Here is a 20,699-nt window from a genome sequence, read left to right as displayed (position 1 = left end):
TCCCCCCAAACTCTGTAGCATTCTTGCACTGGCTTGTCACAATCCTTGGCTTAACATTTCTGAATCCAATCATGTGGCAATTTCTCTCTCCTTGTGTCTGCTCTTCTCATTTCTGCTGACTCCTGGCTTCTTGCTCCTCCTCTGTCCTCTTTATAAGCCTTCCAGTAGCATGTTTTAAGATCCACCCCAATTCAGTTGGCCATACCTTAAGTAATAGAAACATCTTCAAAAGGTCCTATCCTATAAATAAGACAGTACCTACAAGAACACAGATTAGATTAAGAACATGCCTTTGTTGGGGTACATAATTTACTGTATCACAGAGATGGATATAGTGTTACTAGCAAGATAAAAAGATAGGAAGGGCATTGACTTAGTGTGCGAGGGCTGCTAAAAGAAAATACCATAGACTGGTGGGCTTTGACCACAGGAATTTATTGTCTCATTGCTTTGGAGGCTAGAAATTCTAAATCAAGATCTCAGCAGTCCATCCTTTCTCCAAAGTCCTTAGTGTGCTCGTGGTTCCACTTCTGTCTCTGTCACTTGGAAATCTGTTTCCTCTTCTGGGTCCTACTCCTCCCGCTCAATTGTCTGGACCTTTATCTAGATTCCCTCTTCTTATAAGGACGCCAGTCATATTGAATTAAGGTTCATACTGATTCAATCTGGCCTCATCTTAATATGACTTTAGAAGATCCTATAAACCAATGAGTTCATATTTACAGGACCAACATTTGCAGAACTTGAACATGTCTTGGGTGGGGGCATGATTCAATCCCTAACCTGTATTAATGTGATATGGGGTACTCGAGATTTTCTCCAATATTCACTCACTCATTCAGCAGATATCAATGACATTAATGAAGACAACTGCTTGGCAGGTACTGCAATACTGCAGTAAATCCAACAAAGACTTTGATCTGAGATGTTTATCTTCCATGGGTGGGGGTGCAGGGAAGAGAGAGTAAGAGAGGAGTGTTCTTAGAAAGGAGGGTGTCAATGGTGGGCTGATGTTGAAACAGAGAACTAAAGAAGTCAGGAAGGGAACCAACAAGGAGATCTCTGAGCCCCAAGTGGCATGAGCAAAGATAAGAGAAATAGAAGATGAGCTCTGAAGGGTGGCCAGGTGCTGATCAGTGTTGAAGGACATTTTCTTTGAGAAGGGAAGCCCCAGAGGGGAAAAAACATATAGAGAAGAGTAATGATTTGAGTTACATTTTACGTGGATCATTCTGATAGCTTTTTAGAAAATAGTGAGTGGGCATATGGATGTAGGAAAGCAAGTTCAGAGGCTGATGTGATAGTCTAAACTAGAGAAGATGATAGTTTATGCTAGGTTGATGCTAATGGAAATGGTAAGAAGTGATGGGCTGCTTGTCATTTCAAAGGAGGAACTTAAAAGACTTGCTGATGGATTCGATGTGTGCTGTAAGGAGTCAAGGATGTCTCATTGTTTGGCCTGAGCAACTAGGAACATCGGAGAAGAAAAGTGAATGAGTACATGCATTGAATATTTACTATGCCCCAGGGCCTTTATGGGATATTTTACGTGGAGAATATAAATTAACTTTTTTTCCACCCTGCTCCTCAGAGCCTTCACACATCCCTTCCTCTTTGCCTAGACTGTTATTCATTGCCCCATGGCATTTCCTCTTGGATAGACCTATCATTTAGATCTCATCGTGAGGAAAGCCATTTCTGAAATCTAGAACAAGTTATTATCCCTTTTACACACCCTTTCCTCTTGCTGTTCCATCTTTTGCCACACTCAAAATATTAAAGTTTCTCTGGTCACAAAAAGGGTAAAGCTGGGTTCTGAACCAAAAGCAGACAAGTTTCAGAGTTTCTGGTGATGCCTACCATACCTACTGCTTCTTTAAATGCTTATTTTTAAAACAGATCCCTCTATACCTTGAGGAGCATTCTATTAACCTGTATTTGATGGCCAGCCATGTGTAGGTGGCTGTCCTAGATCCCAGCAATAAAACAGAGCTTGTTAGCATACTGTCCTTAAAGAACATACAGTTAAGTAGACTTGGTTGGTTTATGTTCTACCTCTCATAAAACATACAGATATTTCTCAGTTGGAAGTAAAAATGAAAGAAACAACAGAGTCTGAGGTTCTGGTTGTCTGGGCAGTTGTCCTAGTTTAGGATTTTGTAAAAATCCTCTGATGTGATTCAGAACTTAAGGATTCCAGAGACAGCAATATTTGTCTGGGAAATGCTGTGACCACTAACCCCAATCCCCATCATACTCCCCAAAGTGTGCACTCCATGCTGCAGTAGAGCATTTTCTTCCAACCAGGGACTTGACCTCCAATGTTCTCTGGCGTCTAGATGTGGACGTGTGGCTTTCTTGGCAATTGGAATGTGATATGTGCGTCACTTCTAAGCCAAAGCCTTTATAAAGAGGCGGGGGTCTCTTCATGTACTTTCCCAATCTGCTTGAAATCACAAGAAGGCACCTGGGTAGGTAACTACATAGAGAGGAGTGTTCACACACATCAGTGTCATGAAAATGGAAATGAAATCTCATTAGAATGAGAACGCTGTCTCAGGAGTTCTGTGGAGGGGCAAGAGATTCTGTGTTTCTAACTAGCTTCTGGGTAATGTAATGCAACTGGTCTAAGAAACACCCTTTGAGGAGCAGAGTTATGGAACCGTGCCTTCTTAATATTGTCTGCACCTATTATTGTCTGAGGACCTTAAAGAAATCTTCATGCTCATATCCAACCCCCAAACTAGTTGATCAAAATACTCCCATGTGATTTCAATGTGCAGCTGAGGTAGAGAACTGACTTTGAGAAAAGCCCTGTAGCAAGCCAGTAAAACCTGCATTGAACTGTAACATGAAAAGAAAAATTTTGTGTTGATCCACTTAAACCTGAGGGATTGTTATACTGGATAGTATCGTACCATGTTTTCTCAATCTGGGCACTATTGATATTCTGGGCTGGATAATTCTCTGTAGCGGGAGCCTCCTCTGTGCACTAGGACAGTGCAGCCTCCTGTCTTATTTGCTCCTCCTGTTTTCAGCCAGTAGAAAATCCCAGTTATGATGACCAAAATTGTTCACATACTGTCAACTGTCTGGCTGAGAACCCCTGGGCTGCACAGTTAGGTTGTGAAATTAGAGTATTGGCTAATCCTGGGATAGAGGAGAAAATTGAAGACAAGATGCTCAGGAAAATTGGAGATAAGGTGCACAGAATATGCACCCAGGCTTCATTGGATAAAATCCATCCAAAACTCTCTTTGTTTTTTTGCAGGTTAAATAATGTTTCCTTCTCTGGAGACAGTTGGCTTTTCTTTGAGGCACTCACTCATAACCCAGATTTGAAATACCTGAACCTCAGTAACATGGGACTCTCCCACAATGAGGTAAAGTTTCTCTGTGACACCTTGTCCCAGCCAACGTGCAACGTAGAAGAATTGCTGTAAGTCTGTGTTCACAAGTCTCACTGATCTGATTTCCCAGAGGACTGTACCTATTTTAATATGCCTGCTTCTCTCCTCTTTTCTATTTATGCTCAAACTTAACCTTTCCAGGCTCCAGGGAACTGGAGGACAGAATATGGAAGTTAAGTTTTCTAAGTTGGCACTTTGGAAAACTATTTGGCTATATTCATCTTTCATAGATACTGGCATACTGTATAACCTAGAAATTCCACTCTTAGGAATATACTCAACAGAGTTGCATCCATAAGTTTTCTGAAAGATAAGTACTAAGATATTTTTTTACAGGTATTCATAACACCTGAAAAATTGAAATACCCACAAACAATAAGTTAGATAAGAAACCTGTGGCTTATTTTCTCATATACCATGAGAACAAATAATCTACATCCATGTGGACAACTTGAATGAACCTCACAAGACATTGTTCATGGAGAGGAGCCAAAGTCCAGAATATGTGCTGTGCTTTTATTTATATAAATTTTTAAAATGGGAAAGAATATGTTGTTAGAGATTAGGATAGTGGTTTCCTTTGGGTGGGCAGTGACGAGAAGTGGGTATAGGAGATAACAGATACTGTTTCTTTACCTGGATACTGGTAACACAATTCAATTCATGATAATCCATTGGATGATACTGATCCATTTATGTACTTTTCTGTATTAGTATTATGTATTCTGTATTATTATTGAATTTATTCAATAAATCAAGAATTCATTCTAATACTTATCCCCTGCTCACCTTCTTTAGTACCTATATAGAACCCAACACAGAACTTCTACATAGAAACTATATAGAACTCTTTCTCAGTTCTCTGGACTCCCTTCAACCAATCATAACTAAGACTCAAACCCCATATTTTTAAAAATAACAGCTTGAGATATAATTTCTATACCAAAAAACTCACCCTTTTAAAGTACAATTCAGTGATTTTGGTATATTCACAAATTTTTGTGACCATTACCACTATCTAATTTTAGAGCATATTCATCATCGCAAAAAGAAGCCCCATATCCACTAGCACTCATTCCCCACACCCCGCTATCTCCTGCCCCGCCAACCACTCAACTCTCTTCTGTCTCTATGGATTTGTCTGTTCTAGAAATTTCATATAAATGGAATCACACAATAGGATCTTTTTGTGACTGGCGTCTTTCACTTAGCATAGCCTTGTAGCATGTACCAGTACTTCATTCCTTTTTACTGCCCAATAATAGTCCATTTAATTTATCCATTCACCAGTTGATGGATATTTGGGTTGTTCACATCTTTTGGCTATTGTGATTAGTGCTGCTGTGGACATTCATGTGTAAGTTTTTGTTTGCACACCGTTTTTCACTTCTTTTGGGTATCTCTGGGTCATATAGTAATTCTGTGTTTAACTTTGGTGCTTTTTCCAAAACTCTTTTCCACAGCAGATGCCCCATTGGTATTCCTACCGATAATGTATGAGAGTTCCAATTTCTGCATGTCCTTGTCAATGCTTGATACTTTCCATTATTGTTTTATTATAGCCGTCTTAGTGGGTGTGAAGTGGTATCTCACTGTGGTTTTGACTTGCATTTACTCATTGATTAATAATGTTGGACATTTTTTCATGTGTTTGTTGGCTATTTGTATATCTTATCTAAAGAAAATGTCCATTGGAGCCCTTTACCTATTTTTAATTAGGTAGTTTGTCTTGTTGTTGTTGAAACAAGAACTTTTCTGTATGGTCTCAATACAAGTTTCTTATCAGTTATTATTTTCAAATATTTTCTCCCACTCTGTGAGCGGTCTTTTCATTTTCTTGTTGATATCCTTTGAAGTGAAAAAGTTATTAATTTGGGTGAAGTACAATTTATTTTCTCTTTTAGTCTCTTGTGTTTTGGATGACATATATATGAAACTAATTCCTCACTCAGGGTTATGAAGATTTACTTCTTTGTTTTCTTCTAAGTCTTTTATCTTATATTTAGGTTTATGTTCTATTTTTTGAGTTAATTTCTTATGTGGTATGAAATAAGCCAAGTCCTACTATTACTCTTGAAAATAATTTCAATATCTTAAAGCTCGAAACAAATTTAAAACCACGTATTGTCACGAAATTATCCTGGATAGAAGACAGTAGGACCCATAGACTGGGTACTTTCCAATTACATGTCCATTTCTTGATAACTATTATAACTGTTTAGCTCTTTATTCTCTCATCTTTGTGCCTGGCTGATGCTTTTTTGTGGCAGCCAGAGATAAGGAGAAATGGTTGAGGCAATAGAAACCATATTAGTGGCCATCAAACCAATTTAAAGAAGCCTTCAAATAATGAATTCTGTTGGTTCCCAGTTTAAGACTTCTTCCATGGAATGCTCTCTGAGGAGGTATCACTTGAGCAGAGACTTGAATGATGAGTATTCATATAGCCAAAAGCCATGGAAAGAGCACATACTTAGGGTAAATAAGCACAAAGACCCTAAGTGGAGAAAAGGAATTGGGTCAGGGGTGAATTTAGAGAAAAACAAAACGAGTGAATCCCTTGATGAATAAAACCCATTGTGTTCAAGCAACTGGAAACAGCCAGTGTGTCTAGACACAGGCACTCAGAAAGAGTCAGGAGCCTTGTAGATAATGCTGTGTATTTGTGTGTGTGTGTGTGTGTGTGTGTGTGTGCGCACAGGCATGCTATATGGTGGGGTCACATTTCATTCCTTTTCCATGTGAGTAGCCCATTATTGGAACACAAGCAATTTTGTTAAATTTTTTGTTTGTCTGTTTTGTTGGTTTCTTTGTTTGTTTGTTTGGGAAGTTCATGGGCCAGGAATCAACCCCGGTCTCCCGCATGGCAGGTGAGAATGCTATGTATTTTGAACTTTTCCCTACAAGTGTGAGAAGCCATTGGGAGGTTTAAGCCGATGATGGAGGTAGCTGAGTGTATGTGTCTCAAGTTGCCTCTCATTGTAGTGCACAGAGTGGGTTGATGAAGATGAAGAACAGAGGAAGGGGAATCCATGAGATTCCTACCAAGAGCAAATGTGTGCTCCTTAAATCTTATAGGACTGGCAAGAGGAATAGTTCAAGGAACTAGAAACAATAGGATGTGACCGTCTCTCTTTCCTACAGGCTTACAAAGTGTTGCCTCTCAGCTGATGATTGTGAAGTCTTGGTCTCAGTTCTAAACAGCAACAAGAAGCTGAAGCATCTTAATGTAGCCCACAATTGCTTGGATAAAGGGATGGACCTGCTGTGTGAGGCTTTGCGCCACCCAGACTGCACTCTGGAAACCTTGGTGTGAGTAAACATCGGGAGGGCCCACCATAGAGAGCATGTGGCAGATTGATCTTTGATCTGTTGGTTAAAATCCATCTTTGGATGGGGGCAACATAGCAAATGTTTTGAGCATAAGTTTAAGAATCAAACTTGAGTTAAAATCCTGTATTTACCACTTAAACACTGTTATTTTGAGCACCTTATTTAACTACCTTTGGCTTCAGTTTGCTCATCTGAAAAATGATAAAAGAAATCTTGTCTTAGAGGCTGTTCTAGTTTGCTAGCTGCCAGAATGTGATATCCCAGAAATGGAATGGCTTTTTAAAAAGAGGAATTTATTAAGTTGTACATTTACAGTTCTAAGGCCATGAAAGATGTCCAAATTAAAGCAAAGATATAGAAATGTCCAAACTAAGGCACTAACAATAGGTCACCTTCACTCAAGAAAGGCAGATGACATTCAGGGTTTCTCACTCAACTAGAAAGGCACATGGCGAACATGACAAGATCTGCTTGCTTCTCTCCAGGCTTCTTGTTTCACGAAGCTCCCCTGGGGATGTTTTCCTTCTTCATCTCCAATGGTCTCTGATTGAGTGGGCTCTCATGGTTCTTGTAGCTGTCCTGTGGCTCTAAAGAGGGACTCCTTCCAAAATGTTTCCTCTTTTAAAGGATTCCAGTAAACTTGACAAGACCCACATGGAATGGGTAGAGTCACATCTCCCTCTAATCAAAAGTTAATACCCACAGCTGGGCAAGTCACATCTGTGGAGATAATCTAATCAAGTTTCCAACATGCAGTTGGGAAAGAAAAGCCTGCTCCTGCAAGATTGGATCAGGAATAAAACATGTCTTTTCTAGGGTCATAATCCTTTCAAGCCAGCACAGAGGTCTTATGAAAATTAAGATTATGCACACGGAACACTTACTAAGTATTAAAAGGTGTTATATTAAAGTATCTGTATACACATAGGTGCTCCCTGATTGATAACTTTTACTTGTTGCTAATAGATAAAGTGGATGCTCAGCTGTAGGTGTTTGCTAAGGACAGCAGCAGAGCAGGGTGTCCTTGGGTCCATTGCACTCATTTCATACTGAGTATGTCATCCATGCAATAATAGGATGAGTAAATATACTAACCTAGAAGCAAATTTGGGGAAACATAGAATACAAAGAAGGAGGAAAGATCACTTTATGTTTTGTAGGATCAATTTATTAGCAATTAATACAATTAACTTTTTAACTTGCCTTTGGTAAATTGGACTAGGAGGCTGGGGGAGATGGTAGGGAGATTTTACTGTTGGAGCTTCTGGGTTTTTTTAATTTGAACTACATGAAAGTAAGGGTATTTGGAGAGTATATCAGGAAGAAATTAAAGGACATACACTTCCAGCTAAGATGGAATACCAGGGAGTTAATCTTCCACCTAAAACAACCAAAAATAACTGAATGAAATAGTTTAAGACACTATTTGATATACTGAAAAACCTAAGTAGAGCAATGAATGATATAAAAATCCATAAATTAAACAAGAATTGAAAACTACGATGTATGAGGTTAGAAAAAAAACCACTGGATGGTATTGAAGCCAGATTAGATATTATAGAAGAAAGGATTCACGAATTTAAGATATAGCAAAATAAACTGTCCAAAATAAAGCAAAGGGATAGCGTTTTTAAATGAAAGAATATCACCGAGCTGTGGAATACTTTATATGTCATTGGAGACCCAAGAGCAAGTAGAAAGATGAGGAAAACAAAAATATTTGAGGAAATAATGGCCAATTTTTTCCAAATTTGGTGAAAATTATAAACCCGCAGATCTAAGAAGCTCAATGAACCCCAAGCACAAGAAATGGGAAAAGAAACAACACCAAAACACATAATAATCAAAATTTCTAAAAACCAGTGATAAAGAGGAAATCCTAAAGACGCTAAGAGGAAGACAAGTTATGGGTAGAGGAAAGAAGCTAAGAACGATAATGTTCTCATCGGAAATGAGATGAGCAATGAGACAGTGGGGCAGCATCACTAAAGTAATGAAAGAAAAAACTGTCAACCTATTTTTTCTATGTCCAGCAAAAATCTTTTAGAAACAATAAGTAAATAATGAAGTTTTCAAAATATGTAAAACATCACCAAACAGCCCACACGATAAGAAATGTGAGAAGAAATCCTCTGACAAAATCAAATGTAACTATAAATCTAACCAGAGGAAAGAAGGGCACCAGAAATGGTAACGCCATGGGTAAAAATGTAAGACTTCTTCGTATTATTTAAATATTTTAAAAGCATAATTGACTATTTAAACCAGGGGCTGGCAAATGATAGCCCATGAGCCAATCTGGCCTGCTGGCTGCTTTTATGAAGCCTTACTGTGACACAGTCATGCCCATCTGATGATACTTTGACTGTGGCGGCTCCATGCTGTAACAGCAGAACTGAATCCCTGCAATAAAAACCGTATGACCAACAAAGCCCCTTCCAGAAAATATGGTTACCCCCTAGTTTAAACAAAAATTATAGCAATGAATTCTGGGGCTCTAACATACATAAAAGTAAGATGTGTAAAAATAGTGTGAAGGTCAGGAGGGGTGAAGTGGAAATATGCTGTTACCTTTCTGTTACTAAACACAAAATATTACTTGAAGGTAAATTGTGATGTTAAAAATGTATGTTGTAAAGTGCAAAGAATTCATTAAAATAATGAAAAAGAAGTACAGCTAATAAGCCAACAAAGGAGACAAAAGGAAATCCTAAAAGGTTTTGAATGCAAAAAAGGCAGTAAAAGAAGAAATATTGGATAAAGAATGGATAGTACAGTTAGGAAACAAATAGCGAGGTGACAGACTTATGCCTAACCATATCAGCAATCACATTAAATGGTCTAAATAAATAATTAGGAGACAGATAGATGGGGTAAAAAAAGAAAACCCACCTATATTCTACCCACAAGAAACACACTTTAAATGTAAAGACATAATAAAGCAAAAGGTGGAAAATGACATACTAACATCAAGAGAAATTTGGAGAGGCTATATAAAAAGGAAAAATAGATTTTACCAGGGATGAACAATGTCATTTCATGACAAAAGTATCAATTCATTGTCATATAAACATTTAGGGTTGTTATGTACCTAATAACAGCTTCAAACCATGTAAAAAAATTATAATAGAACTGCAAGATAAATAGAAAAGTCAAAATTATAACAAAAAATTTCAATATTCCTTTAGTAATAAGCATAGAACAAAGAGAAAACAGTAAAGACAGGTCCCATTGGTTGATAGTGTTCATAAAATCTTTTGATGCTTATTAGACACCTCACCAACAGCAGAATACATGTGCTTTCAAATGTACCTGGAGCAGTTACCAAGGAGGACAACATTCTAGGTCATGAAGCCAGTTTCAAGAAACTTAAAAGGATTCAAGTCATAGAATCTCTAACCATAATGGAATTAAACTAGAAATCAACAGCAGAAATACCCCTGGAAAATTCTAAAGTGCTTTGAAACTAAGTAATACATTTTATATTACATACACCAAAGAATAAATCAAAGGGAACATGGAAAGTATTTTGAAGTACGTGGAAATGAAGGTACAATATATCAGAATTTGTGAGATGCATCTGAAGTAGTATGTAGGAGGAATGGAAAGCACTAAATGTCTACATTAGAAAAGAAAGTTCCATACAAATAATCTCAGCTTCCACCTTTAACCAGAAAAATAAGAAAAAATTAAACCCAAAGGAAGCAAAAGAAAGGAAATTAATATCAGAGTGGGAATCAATGAAACCAAAAGCTTGTTCCTTGAAATGATCAATACATTGATCAACCTCCAGCCAGGCTGATGAGGAGATAAACAGAAGATACAAATTACCAATATTAAGAAAGAGTAAGATAACATCACAGAATCTGTAAAGATTCTACAGATATTAAAAGGATTTAAGGAACTATTATGAACATATTTATTCTAACAAATTTGGTAACTTTTGTGAAATGGACCGATTCCATGAAAGAAACAACTTTTCAAGACTCACTCAGGAGGGCGGGCCATGGTGGCTCAGTGGCAGAGTTCTCACCTGCCATGCTGGGAGACCTGGGTTTGATTCCTAGTGCCTGCACATGCAAAAAGAAAAAAAAATTTTTCATTTAAAAACTCACTCAAAAGACTTCATAAAATAATAACCTTGCACTCGTACATCTATTCATGAAACTGAATTTGGAGGTTGTAACCTTCTCACAGAGAACTCTAAGCTCACCTAGATTCAATGGTGAATTCTATCAAACATTTAAGATATACTAATTCCAAACAAATTCTTCCAGAAAATTGAATACAAAGGAAAATCCCAAATATGATGCCAGTACTATCCTTGTACCAGAACTAGATAAAGATACTACAGGAAAGAAAGCTAGATTAATTTCTTTCATGATCATGTATATTAAAATTCTAAACAAATTTTAGCAACTCAATCTAACAACATCAAAAGGATGAAACATCATGACTAAAACAGGGCTTATCATAGAGATTTATCATTAGTAAACATTCTAAAATAATTCAATGTAATTCATATTAGTATTCTAAAATAGAATAACTTGACTGTCTAATAGACACAGAAAAATATTTGACAAAATCCAGCACTATTTTTTTAAATGCTAAAGCAACTAGAAATGGTAGGAATTTCCTCAACCTGGTAAAGAGAATGTCTGAAAACCCTTCAGCTGGCATCATTCTCAATAGTGATTTCCCCCTGAGATCAAGAATAAGACAAAAATGTCTACTTATACCAACTGCTATTCAACATTGCACTAAATGATCTAGCTAGTGCAAGAAAGCAAGGAAACGAAAGACCTCTTGTAACCTCTGCTTTGTACTTTCTGTACTTGGTTTCTCTTAAGGATTTTGTATATAAAATGATAGGAATAGTACTTTTATTGTGGGGTTAAAAAATATCTTGAGAGTATGGTTTCCAAATATTTTCTCCAAATCTGTAGGTTGTCTTTACTTTCTTGATAATATCTTTTGATGCATAAAGGTTTTTAATTTTTATAAAGTCAAAAAATATATACCTTGAGATGCCGTTTTCCTTTTCCCTCCTTTCCACTTATATGTTTATCTCCACAGCTTAACTTACTGCAACCTCAGTGGTTCTTGCTGGGAGAACCTCTCTGAAGCTCTCCTGCATAACAAAAGCCTGATCCATCTAGACCTCAGCGCAAATGCCTTGGAAGATAATGGGTTCAAACTCCTCTGTGAGGTCTTCAAACACACAAACAGCCACCTGCAGTCACTATGGTAGGTGCCTTGAGGTTTACTTTGAAGATCAAGCCCCTTTCGAGGCCTTGGGCTGCTGAGAAGGCCATCACGTCTGCACCTTAGAATGCAAAAGTTAACACATACATGGCTTAGAATCTTGTAGAGAGGTTTAGGTGAACAAACTTGTACGTTGACTTTTAAGTCACGGATTTAACATGTTGCTAATTGTTGTTTAGTGGGGTATATGTAAAGGACTAAGAGAGAAGAAAGGAATTATTATTACTTGGGGTACAAGGATGATTTATGGCTAAAGATATGTTTGGCATGTATTCTACAAGGAGAGTAAGTTTTACCACATGGATCCAGAGGACTGGAATTCCAGAGAGATGGTGAAGGCGTAGGAGTGGGAGATCTGATGACATGTGTGACAGTCATTGTGGATGAAATAGAGGATATTTCAAAAGGAACGAGGGTAGAGTAATGGGTGAAAGAAAGATAGTGAAGATACTTAATTCCATATGATAAAATTGAGAAATGTCTTTTCTGAGGGCAATTGGTATAGCATTTCCCTTATAAATCCAGAGACTTGTGGAATTTTTGGCAGAATTATGTTTTATAATCCGTTAGAAAATCTCAGAATTTAAAACTGTGTATTCCTTGCTTGAAAAGTATGTTAAATGTGAGAAAAGAGATGCATTCTTTATTTCATTATGGTGGGTTAGGTCACCTAGATCAACCTTGAACATGAAACCACTAAAACAGTCAATAAAAGATTATTTTAAAAACCATTAAATGCATCTAGAAACTGAACTAGAAATACAATGAGTAGTAGATTAAGTGAGGCCTGTCAAAATTCCTTAATATAATTTTTTTTAATGAAGCCTTAAAATAGTAGTCTCAGCCATGCCGTTGATTTTGAGGCTTGCCCTTATGAAATGTATTCCTGTAGTGGAGAAGCTAAGACTACCAAAATGAGCCCTAAGAGTTGCTTCCAGTAAACCTCTTTTGTTGCTCAGATGTGGCCTCTCTCTCTAAGGCCAACTCTGCAAGGAAAATCATTGCCCTCCCCACTACTTGGGACGTGACTCCCAGAGGTTAAAGTCTCCCTGGCAATGGGGGGCATGACTCACAGGGATGGTCCTGATACCGTGGGATCAACAACAACTTCCTAACCAAGAAAGGGAACAAAATAAGGCATCAGTGGTTAAGAGAGTTGAGAGGCTATTCTAGAGGCTACTCTCAAGCAAACTTCAGCTAAACATTGCTAATTCCTATGATTTACCAAACTCCAAGCAATGTCACTACTGTTAACTCTTAAGAACACCTAGGGCTCTAACTGAGACTCTATAAAGGTTTCATGCACTGAGTTTGATTTCCTGAGGGTTCCTAGGCCAGATAAATCCTAAAACCCAGAGGCACCAGCCTTTCCAAGATTATCAGTTAATTACATACCCCTCCCCCTTATTGTTAATACCCCTTAACATGAAAAAAGGTAGAATGGGCATAGCCCAGAAAGTCTATAGACTGGGAGAAGGACCAAAGGAGAAGGAGGAGTTATAACAGAGAAAATAGGATTTAACCAATGAGTATGACTGCAGAATCACTATATTGATATTTCTTTCAGCCCCCAGTGATTTGGAACAGCCAGAAGGAAAAATCTGAGATGGTGGAAAGGTAGCCCATGACAAGTTCTCAAAATGTTCTGTAACTAGTTGTTAACATATATTTTGAAAATTAAAATATATATACACACACACACACACACACACACACACACACCTGAAAAAGCAAATGGAAATCCTCCCAGGAGGCAGATAACAGGCATGATCTCTGACCTCAAATTAATCCTAAAATGATCTTTCAAGATAAAAAAACACCACACAGTTAAAATAACCTAAAACACAAGAAAACTGCACACTGGCCAAGAACAAGCTGAAACAAACCTGCCTCTTACACTTCAGATATTGAAGTGGCCAGAGTTATCTTTTTTAAACAGTGTAAATGTAACTGTTTCATAAAGAGACAAGCTTAAATAGTAATCCCCCCAAAAAGAGAAAATGATTTAAGAAGGAAATTAAAAATCTGTAGCTAAGTTATTAGAATTAAGTTTAGCAAGCTTGCTTAAAACAATTGACATACAAAAACTTTCTATATAACAACAAGAAGTAAGCTAATGGAAGTAAGGTACCATTTACTAAAAGGAATTAACTAAGGGGTGGGCCACGGTGGCTCAGCAGGCAGAGTTCTTGCCTGCCATGCCAGAGACCTGGGTTCGAGTCCCCATTCCTGCCCATGTTGAAAAAGAAAACGAAAAGAGTGGGGGGGGGGGGAAGGAATTAACTAGGAATAAAGTTAACACAGTATGTAAGACTTTTGTAGCAAATATCATCAAATGATAGTATAGGACAAGAAAAAGATTTAAATATTCAGTATTTTTAAAACTCAGTTCTCTGCAAACTATTTTAATTTTCATGAGCCCCAATCAAAATAAAATATTTTTGGTTTGCTTTTGCTGTCTTGTTGAAATCAAAGTCAATTTAAAAATACATATGGTACTTACAAATCGCCAAGAATACCTAAGAAACAAAGAATAAAAAGTGCGAGGTCTTACTCTAAAGATAACAAGATATTATAAAATTATAAAAATTAGTAGCGTAAATTCACACAGTGATAAACAAATAGACTAAAGAAACGAGAACCCAGGAACAGGCTTGTCTGTGTATGTTCAGATATTGCATCATGGACATGGTGCTACGGAGAAGTAGGGAAAGGACAAAGTTTCAACAAATGATACTGGGACAGTTATCCATATGGATGATAAAGGCTGAGGTATTTTGGCATTTTTCTTTTGTAATATCCAACAAAACCTAGCAAACCTTGAGAGTGATGTCATCACTGTTATTTTCCAGTTTGGTAAAATGTCTCATCACCGCAGAGGGCTGTCGATACCTTGCCTCAGTTCTCACCCACAACCAAAACCTGAGGTATCTGGAAATTGGGTGCAACCCCATAGAAGATGATGGTGTGAAGCTGTTGTGCAAAGCTCTGACACATCCCAATTGCCACATAAAGAATCTTGGGTGGGTATCCTCAAGGGCATGTCTCTGTGGGTGGTTAAGTTTGGAGGACTGATGGGCATAAAGAAAACTCCATCAGGGGTGTGTCCCAGTCAGCCGTTGTTGCATAATTAACCACTCCAAACCTTAGAGGCATAAAATGATGAGCAGTTATTGCTGGCTATTATTCTAATCTAGGCACACTCAGGTCCATGGAGGGTTGGCATTCGGCTGGTTGGGTGTTAACTGGGGATGAGGGGGTGATGGGACAGGGTTCCTCTCACCATCAAGCCAGCCGAGCCTGGGCTTGTTGACATGGCATCTGAAGGTTCGAGAGAGCTAGAAGTGTACGAGGTGTATTGAAAACTCACATAACATTGCCTCCAGAGCAAGGGGTGGGAAAAGAGACTTAAATCTTAACTGAATGAGCTGCACAGTCAAACTGCAGAAGGGGTAGAAATGGAGAGAATTGGACGGTTATAGCCACATCTACAATTTACCAGCGCGATAATCTGACATCAGGCACTGGTTCGTGAGTCCCGGTCCTCAGAGGTTATGGGATGACTCTTGGTTAAATGTCTGGCTCCCTTCCCACCGTCAGCTGCTCTCTTCACCCTGAGGGTAAGGCCACTACTCAGCGCGTGTCTTCTCCTTGCAGGCTGGATGCATGTGGGCTGACCAGTGCCTGCTGTGAGGATCTCTCCTCTGCCCTTAGCAGCAGTACAACTCTGGAGAGGCTGAGCCTGACACAGAATGAGCTGGGCCATGACGGGGTGGTGGCGCTGTGTGAGGCCCTGAGACACCCAGCGTGTCCCCTAAAGATCCTTGGGTGAGCTCGTCTCTGTTCTTCTTCATGGCGGAAGAGTCCTTGGGGCGAGGAAGGGGTTGATCAGCACCTGAAATGTGCCCCTGCTCCACCTAATGAGTACAAAGTCATTTAAAACGCAGGTGATTTTCCCAGACTGTTATTAAAGGCATGACAGAAAGAAGCACTCACTGAGCACAGTCACTGGAAAATGAGTGCCCAGTAACTGGTGGTACTTAACATAAGAATACAAATGACAATTACAAATTACATGTATCTGCATTTTAATGGCACAAATATTTTACTTAGATAACTATATAACCTTTAGTATTTCTTTCTCATTTTCCCCTTTCCTTTCGAACCTATAAGCTCAAGGGAATCATAGGTAGTAATTAGGCCATTCACTTTTAGGAGAGGGAAATACAAGATGTTAGATGGAGATTGGTATAACTTCAGCACTAAAGAACATTAATTTCTTCCTCTGCTTGTAAAGTTACAGGTTAATTTCCTTCAAGTCATTTCTTATAAATCTATATCTAGGAATTCTTGGTGCCTAATACTATTTCTTTCTTATTTTATATTTTCACTAAAGATTCAGAATATGGAGTGCCAGAGAAGAGTCTCGATGTAGTGGAAAGACTGGGATTGTCTTATTTTCTGAGTCATGGATATGTTTGTTTGAATCCTAGCTTTGCCTTGTGTAGTCCTGGGCAAGGTATTTGTCTTCTATCTTCAAAATAGGGGTAGTTATTTGACACAGCAATCTTGAAAATATAAATTAGGTAATATGATAAGTATGTTGAAAGCAAATAATTGAGTCTTCCTCTCCTCCCTCCATAACCCCTAGCCATGAACAGTCTCCATAAAATGTGTATTAAGATATTGCAGTTGTTTAAGAGTCATATTCACTAACTGTAGGAGGAAATAACTTGGTGCAGCTGCAAACGATACAGACACACCTCAGAGAAGCTGCAAGTTCGGTTCCAGAGCAAATATTGCCACAAAGCGCGTTACACAAATCACTTGGTTTCTCAGTGCATAGAAAAGTTATATTTTCCAAACTCCTGTGAATGTGGCATTTTTACCTCTTCCTATGAATCACAAATTCGTAATGATAGCCAGAATGGTGAATTCTTTCCAGAAGGTTTTCAATTTACATTGCCCACACCCAACAGAGAAATCATCTATAGCGGTGATAGATTTATCTAATTCCTTCTTTTTTCACATGGGCAGGCACCAGGAATCGAACCCAGGTCTCCGGCATGGCAGGCGAGAATTCTGCCACTGAGCCACCATTGCACTGCCCAATTTCTTAAATAATCAGTCTTGAAAGTCAAAACTACACCTTGATACATGGGCAGCAGAATGGATGTTGTGTTAGCAGGCTTGAAACATTAATTTTGTTGTACATTTCCATGAGAGCTCTTGGGTAACCAGGTGAATTGTCAATTAATGGTATATGCATTTTTTAGGGCGATGGATTTTTTAATTCCAATTTTACTGAGTTATAGTATATATTCATGGACCCAAATTGTAATCAGTGGTTCACAGTATCATATAGCTGTGTGTTCATCACAGTCAATTTTGATATGATTTTCATTACTCCAAAAAAAAATAGGAATAAAAGTAAAGACAAACGTGAAAAAGAACATCCGAATCATCCCATCCCTCCCCTCCCCCGTTATTCATTTTTGGTTTTTTTCTTACTCATCTGTCCACACATTGGTTAAAAGGAGTGTCGGTCACAAGGTTTTCACACTCACATGCTCACACTATCAAAAGCTCTATACTTAATCATCCTCAAGAATCAAGGTTATTGAATCACATATCGAACAGTACTATTTTGAAATTTTTTTTCTGAGCATGATATCTCAAAAATGGGCTTAGACTATTCAGTAAAACATGCTGTAAACAGAAGTTCTGTTATCCAGGCTTTGTTTTTCAATGTATAGAGCACAGGCAGAGTAGATTTAGCATTCTTCTTTAGGACTCTACGATTTTCAGATTGGTAAATGAGCACTGGCTTTGGCTGAAAATCACCAACTGCCTTAGCCCCTAAGAAGAGGGTCAGTCTGTCCTTTGAAGGCTGGCATTGGCTTCACTCTCCTGCTCTCATAGCCCTAGATGGCATCTTCCTCCAGTACAAGGCTGCTGATATACATTGAAAATCTGCTGTTTATCTTCTGGATGACTTGCTGCAGCTTCTCCACCAGCACTTGCTGTGTCACTTTGCACTTTTATGTAAGAGAGACAGCTTCCTCCTTTAAACCTTGTGAACCAACCCCTGCTAGCTTAAAATTTTTCTTCTGAAGCTTCCTCATCTCTCTGTCTTCATAGAACTGAAGATAATTAAGGCCTTGATCTGGATTAGGCTTTGGCTTAAGGGAATGTTGTGGCTGGTTTGATCTTCTATCCAGACCACTAAAACTTTGTTTGCTTTCATATCATTCATTTGTTCCCTAGGGTAGCCTTTTACATCCTTCAAGAACTCTTAGCTTACATTCACAACCTGCCTAATTTGGGGCACAAGAGACCTAGCTTTTGGCCTATCCCAGCTTTCAACATGCCTTCCTCACAAAGCTTCATCACTTTGAGCTTTTAAGGTGAGAAAACTGACTCTTCATTGGAACACTTACAGGCCATTGTAAGGCTATTACCTGGCCTAATTTCAATATCAGAGTGTAGACAGGCTGCAAGAGGAGATGAGGAATGGCTGGTAAGTGGGCCATTTATCCGTTCAGTTCTCCATCCTATGGGTGCAGTTTGTGGCACCCCAAAACAATTACAATAGTAACAGCATCCAAGATCACTGATCACAAATCGCCATAACATGTAATAATGGCCAAAATCTGACAGAGACAAGAAGTGAACACACATGGTTGGAAAATAGTGCCGAGAGACTTGCTTGACACAAAATTGCCACGAACCTTCAATTTGTAAAACACGCTATCTGCAAAGTGCAATAAAATCGAGGTCTGCCTGTAAATATCAACAGAGAGATTTATAGCCACAGAAATACCAAGACAGTGATCTTGGTTTTATATATAGTCATATATATGACTATATAGCATAGTCTTTAAATGCAGGGACTCCAGAATTAAATTGTTGGGAATTGTATCCTGATTCAACCACTTTCTGGCTTTGTAACCTTGGGCAAGTTCCTTAGCATTTCTTAGCCTCAATGTTCTCATCACAAACCTGGACCATTAGATAGCTAATAAGGTTGCTGTGAAAATTTGAGATTTGCATGTAAAACACTTAGCAGAGGACCAGGTACTAAACTAACGGAAATTATTATCATCTTATATTTTCAAAGGTAAAAATGGCTTTGATCTTCCCCACTAACTTCCAGTGACTTCCTGTTCCATTCCTAGAATTTATGTGAAAACAGACTTCCTAAAAAGCAGGGCGTTTATTCCATCCCTTGATGGGTTAGGGCCAGTTCTAACCAGCTGTGGAGAGCTATTTCTCTCCCTAACTCCAGATTTAGTGATATTAAGTTGGCACCTTGAACTTGGCCATGGTTGGGAAATTTACACTACAGAGATTGGTAAATGCCACAAATCTGGGCTTTTTTTGAGAGTGGTGATAATTAGATTCAGTTGTCAACTTGGCCAGGTGAAGGCACCTAGTTCTGTTGCTGTGGACATGAGCCAATGGTATGTGAACCTCATCTGTTGCTGATTACATCTGCAGCCGGCTAGGAGGCATGCCTGCTGCAATGAATGACATTTGACTTAATTTGCTGGTGCTTAAATGTGAGAGCTCAACGTAGCACAGCCCAAGCAGCTCAGCATACCTCATCTTGGCACTCACAGCTCAGCCCAGGCCTTTGGAGATGCAGAAAGAAATCACCCTGGGGAAAGTTGTTGGAACCCAGAGGCCTGGAGAGGCCAGCAGAGATCACCCTGTGCCTTCCACGTAAGAACCTCAGTTGAAAGTTAGCTGCCTTTCCTCTGAAGAACTAATGAAATAAACCCCTTTTATTAAAAGCCAATCCTTCTCTGGTGTGTTGTATTCCAGCAGCTACCAGACTAGAACAGCTGGGTATTAAATTTATCAGCATAACACTGCATGCTGGTACCACTGGATATGTGGAGGTGCTTTCCCCTGGGTCTCCTCAGCTCATCCAGGCAAGAAATTACAGATAAAGATGGGCTGCAGGAAGGGAAAAAATGTAGGAATTAAATTGAGCCTCTTTTCTATTTTTTCAGGCTGAAAAAATCTGAATTTGATGAGGAAACTCAGAGACTTCTGATGGCTGAGGAAGAGAGAAATCCATCCTTGAGAATCAGAGGTAACTGGTGAAACAGAAGACCCAGAAGGTAGAAATCTGATTACAATAACCTGGACTCATTCTGACTCAAGAGGACCCACAAAGGATAGGGATTGGAGCCCTTACTTCTACTTACTCTGTGCCCAGGAATTTCAGATCACTGACGCAGATGTGAGCTGTGATTTTTCTGGCACCCATTTCAGAATGTTTTATACAATGTATGTTTGTGTGGTTTTTATCTGCTCAATGACTCTGGATCAGTCTCTGCAATACTTTGTTGGTAAAATTTCTATCCTGTCTCACTGACATTTTAAGCACTCAATAAAGTAATATATCTTAAACACTTTGGAAAGGCTTGAAACAGGATTTGTTACTGGTGGATGATGCAACTGTGTAGATTGAAGAAACTGGTCCTTCCTTGATGTAGACTTGGAAAGATGCTGAATAGAGTGACAGCTGTAGCAATGCAGGTACGACTTGACCTCCTATTCACCAGCTTTGCTGTTTGTCCTTACACTGGACTGAGAAAGCTCTGTCTTCTTTGGTATGATAAACTATTCTAAAGTATTTTTTAAAACTCAGAAATTATAAATCATCTATTCCTTCTACCT

The 20,699-nt window shown here is 38.6% G+C and overlaps 1 protein-coding gene across 1 annotated transcript in view; it reads left to right on the top strand.

Annotated features, from left to right (window-relative positions):
• The window catches only part of NLRP4 (NLR family pyrin domain containing 4), a 77,228-nt gene extending 57,102 nt beyond the window's left edge, over nt 1-20,126 (top strand). The window contains exons 5-10 of the mRNA XM_077133540.1: nt 3,272-3,439; nt 6,555-6,722; nt 11,820-11,990; nt 14,861-15,031; nt 15,666-15,836; nt 20,027-20,126. Coding sequence (XP_076989655.1) covers nt 3,272-3,439; nt 6,555-6,722; nt 11,820-11,990; nt 14,861-15,031; nt 15,666-15,836; nt 20,027-20,120 — 943 coding nt within the window. The 3' untranslated portion in view covers nt 20,121-20,126. The remainder of the gene's footprint in view (nt 1-3,271; nt 3,440-6,554; nt 6,723-11,819; nt 11,991-14,860; nt 15,032-15,665; nt 15,837-20,026) is intronic.
• Nucleotides 20,127-20,699: the final 573 nt, after the last annotated feature.

Source organism: Tamandua tetradactyla, chromosome 16 (genome assembly GCF_023851605.1).
Source record: "Tamandua tetradactyla isolate mTamTet1 chromosome 16, mTamTet1.pri, whole genome shotgun sequence".
NCBI classification, from domain to species: domain Eukaryota; kingdom Metazoa; phylum Chordata; class Mammalia; order Pilosa; family Myrmecophagidae; genus Tamandua; species Tamandua tetradactyla.
Note: the sequence above shows the minus strand (reverse complement) of the source record. Positions and strands in the feature narration are given on the sequence as shown.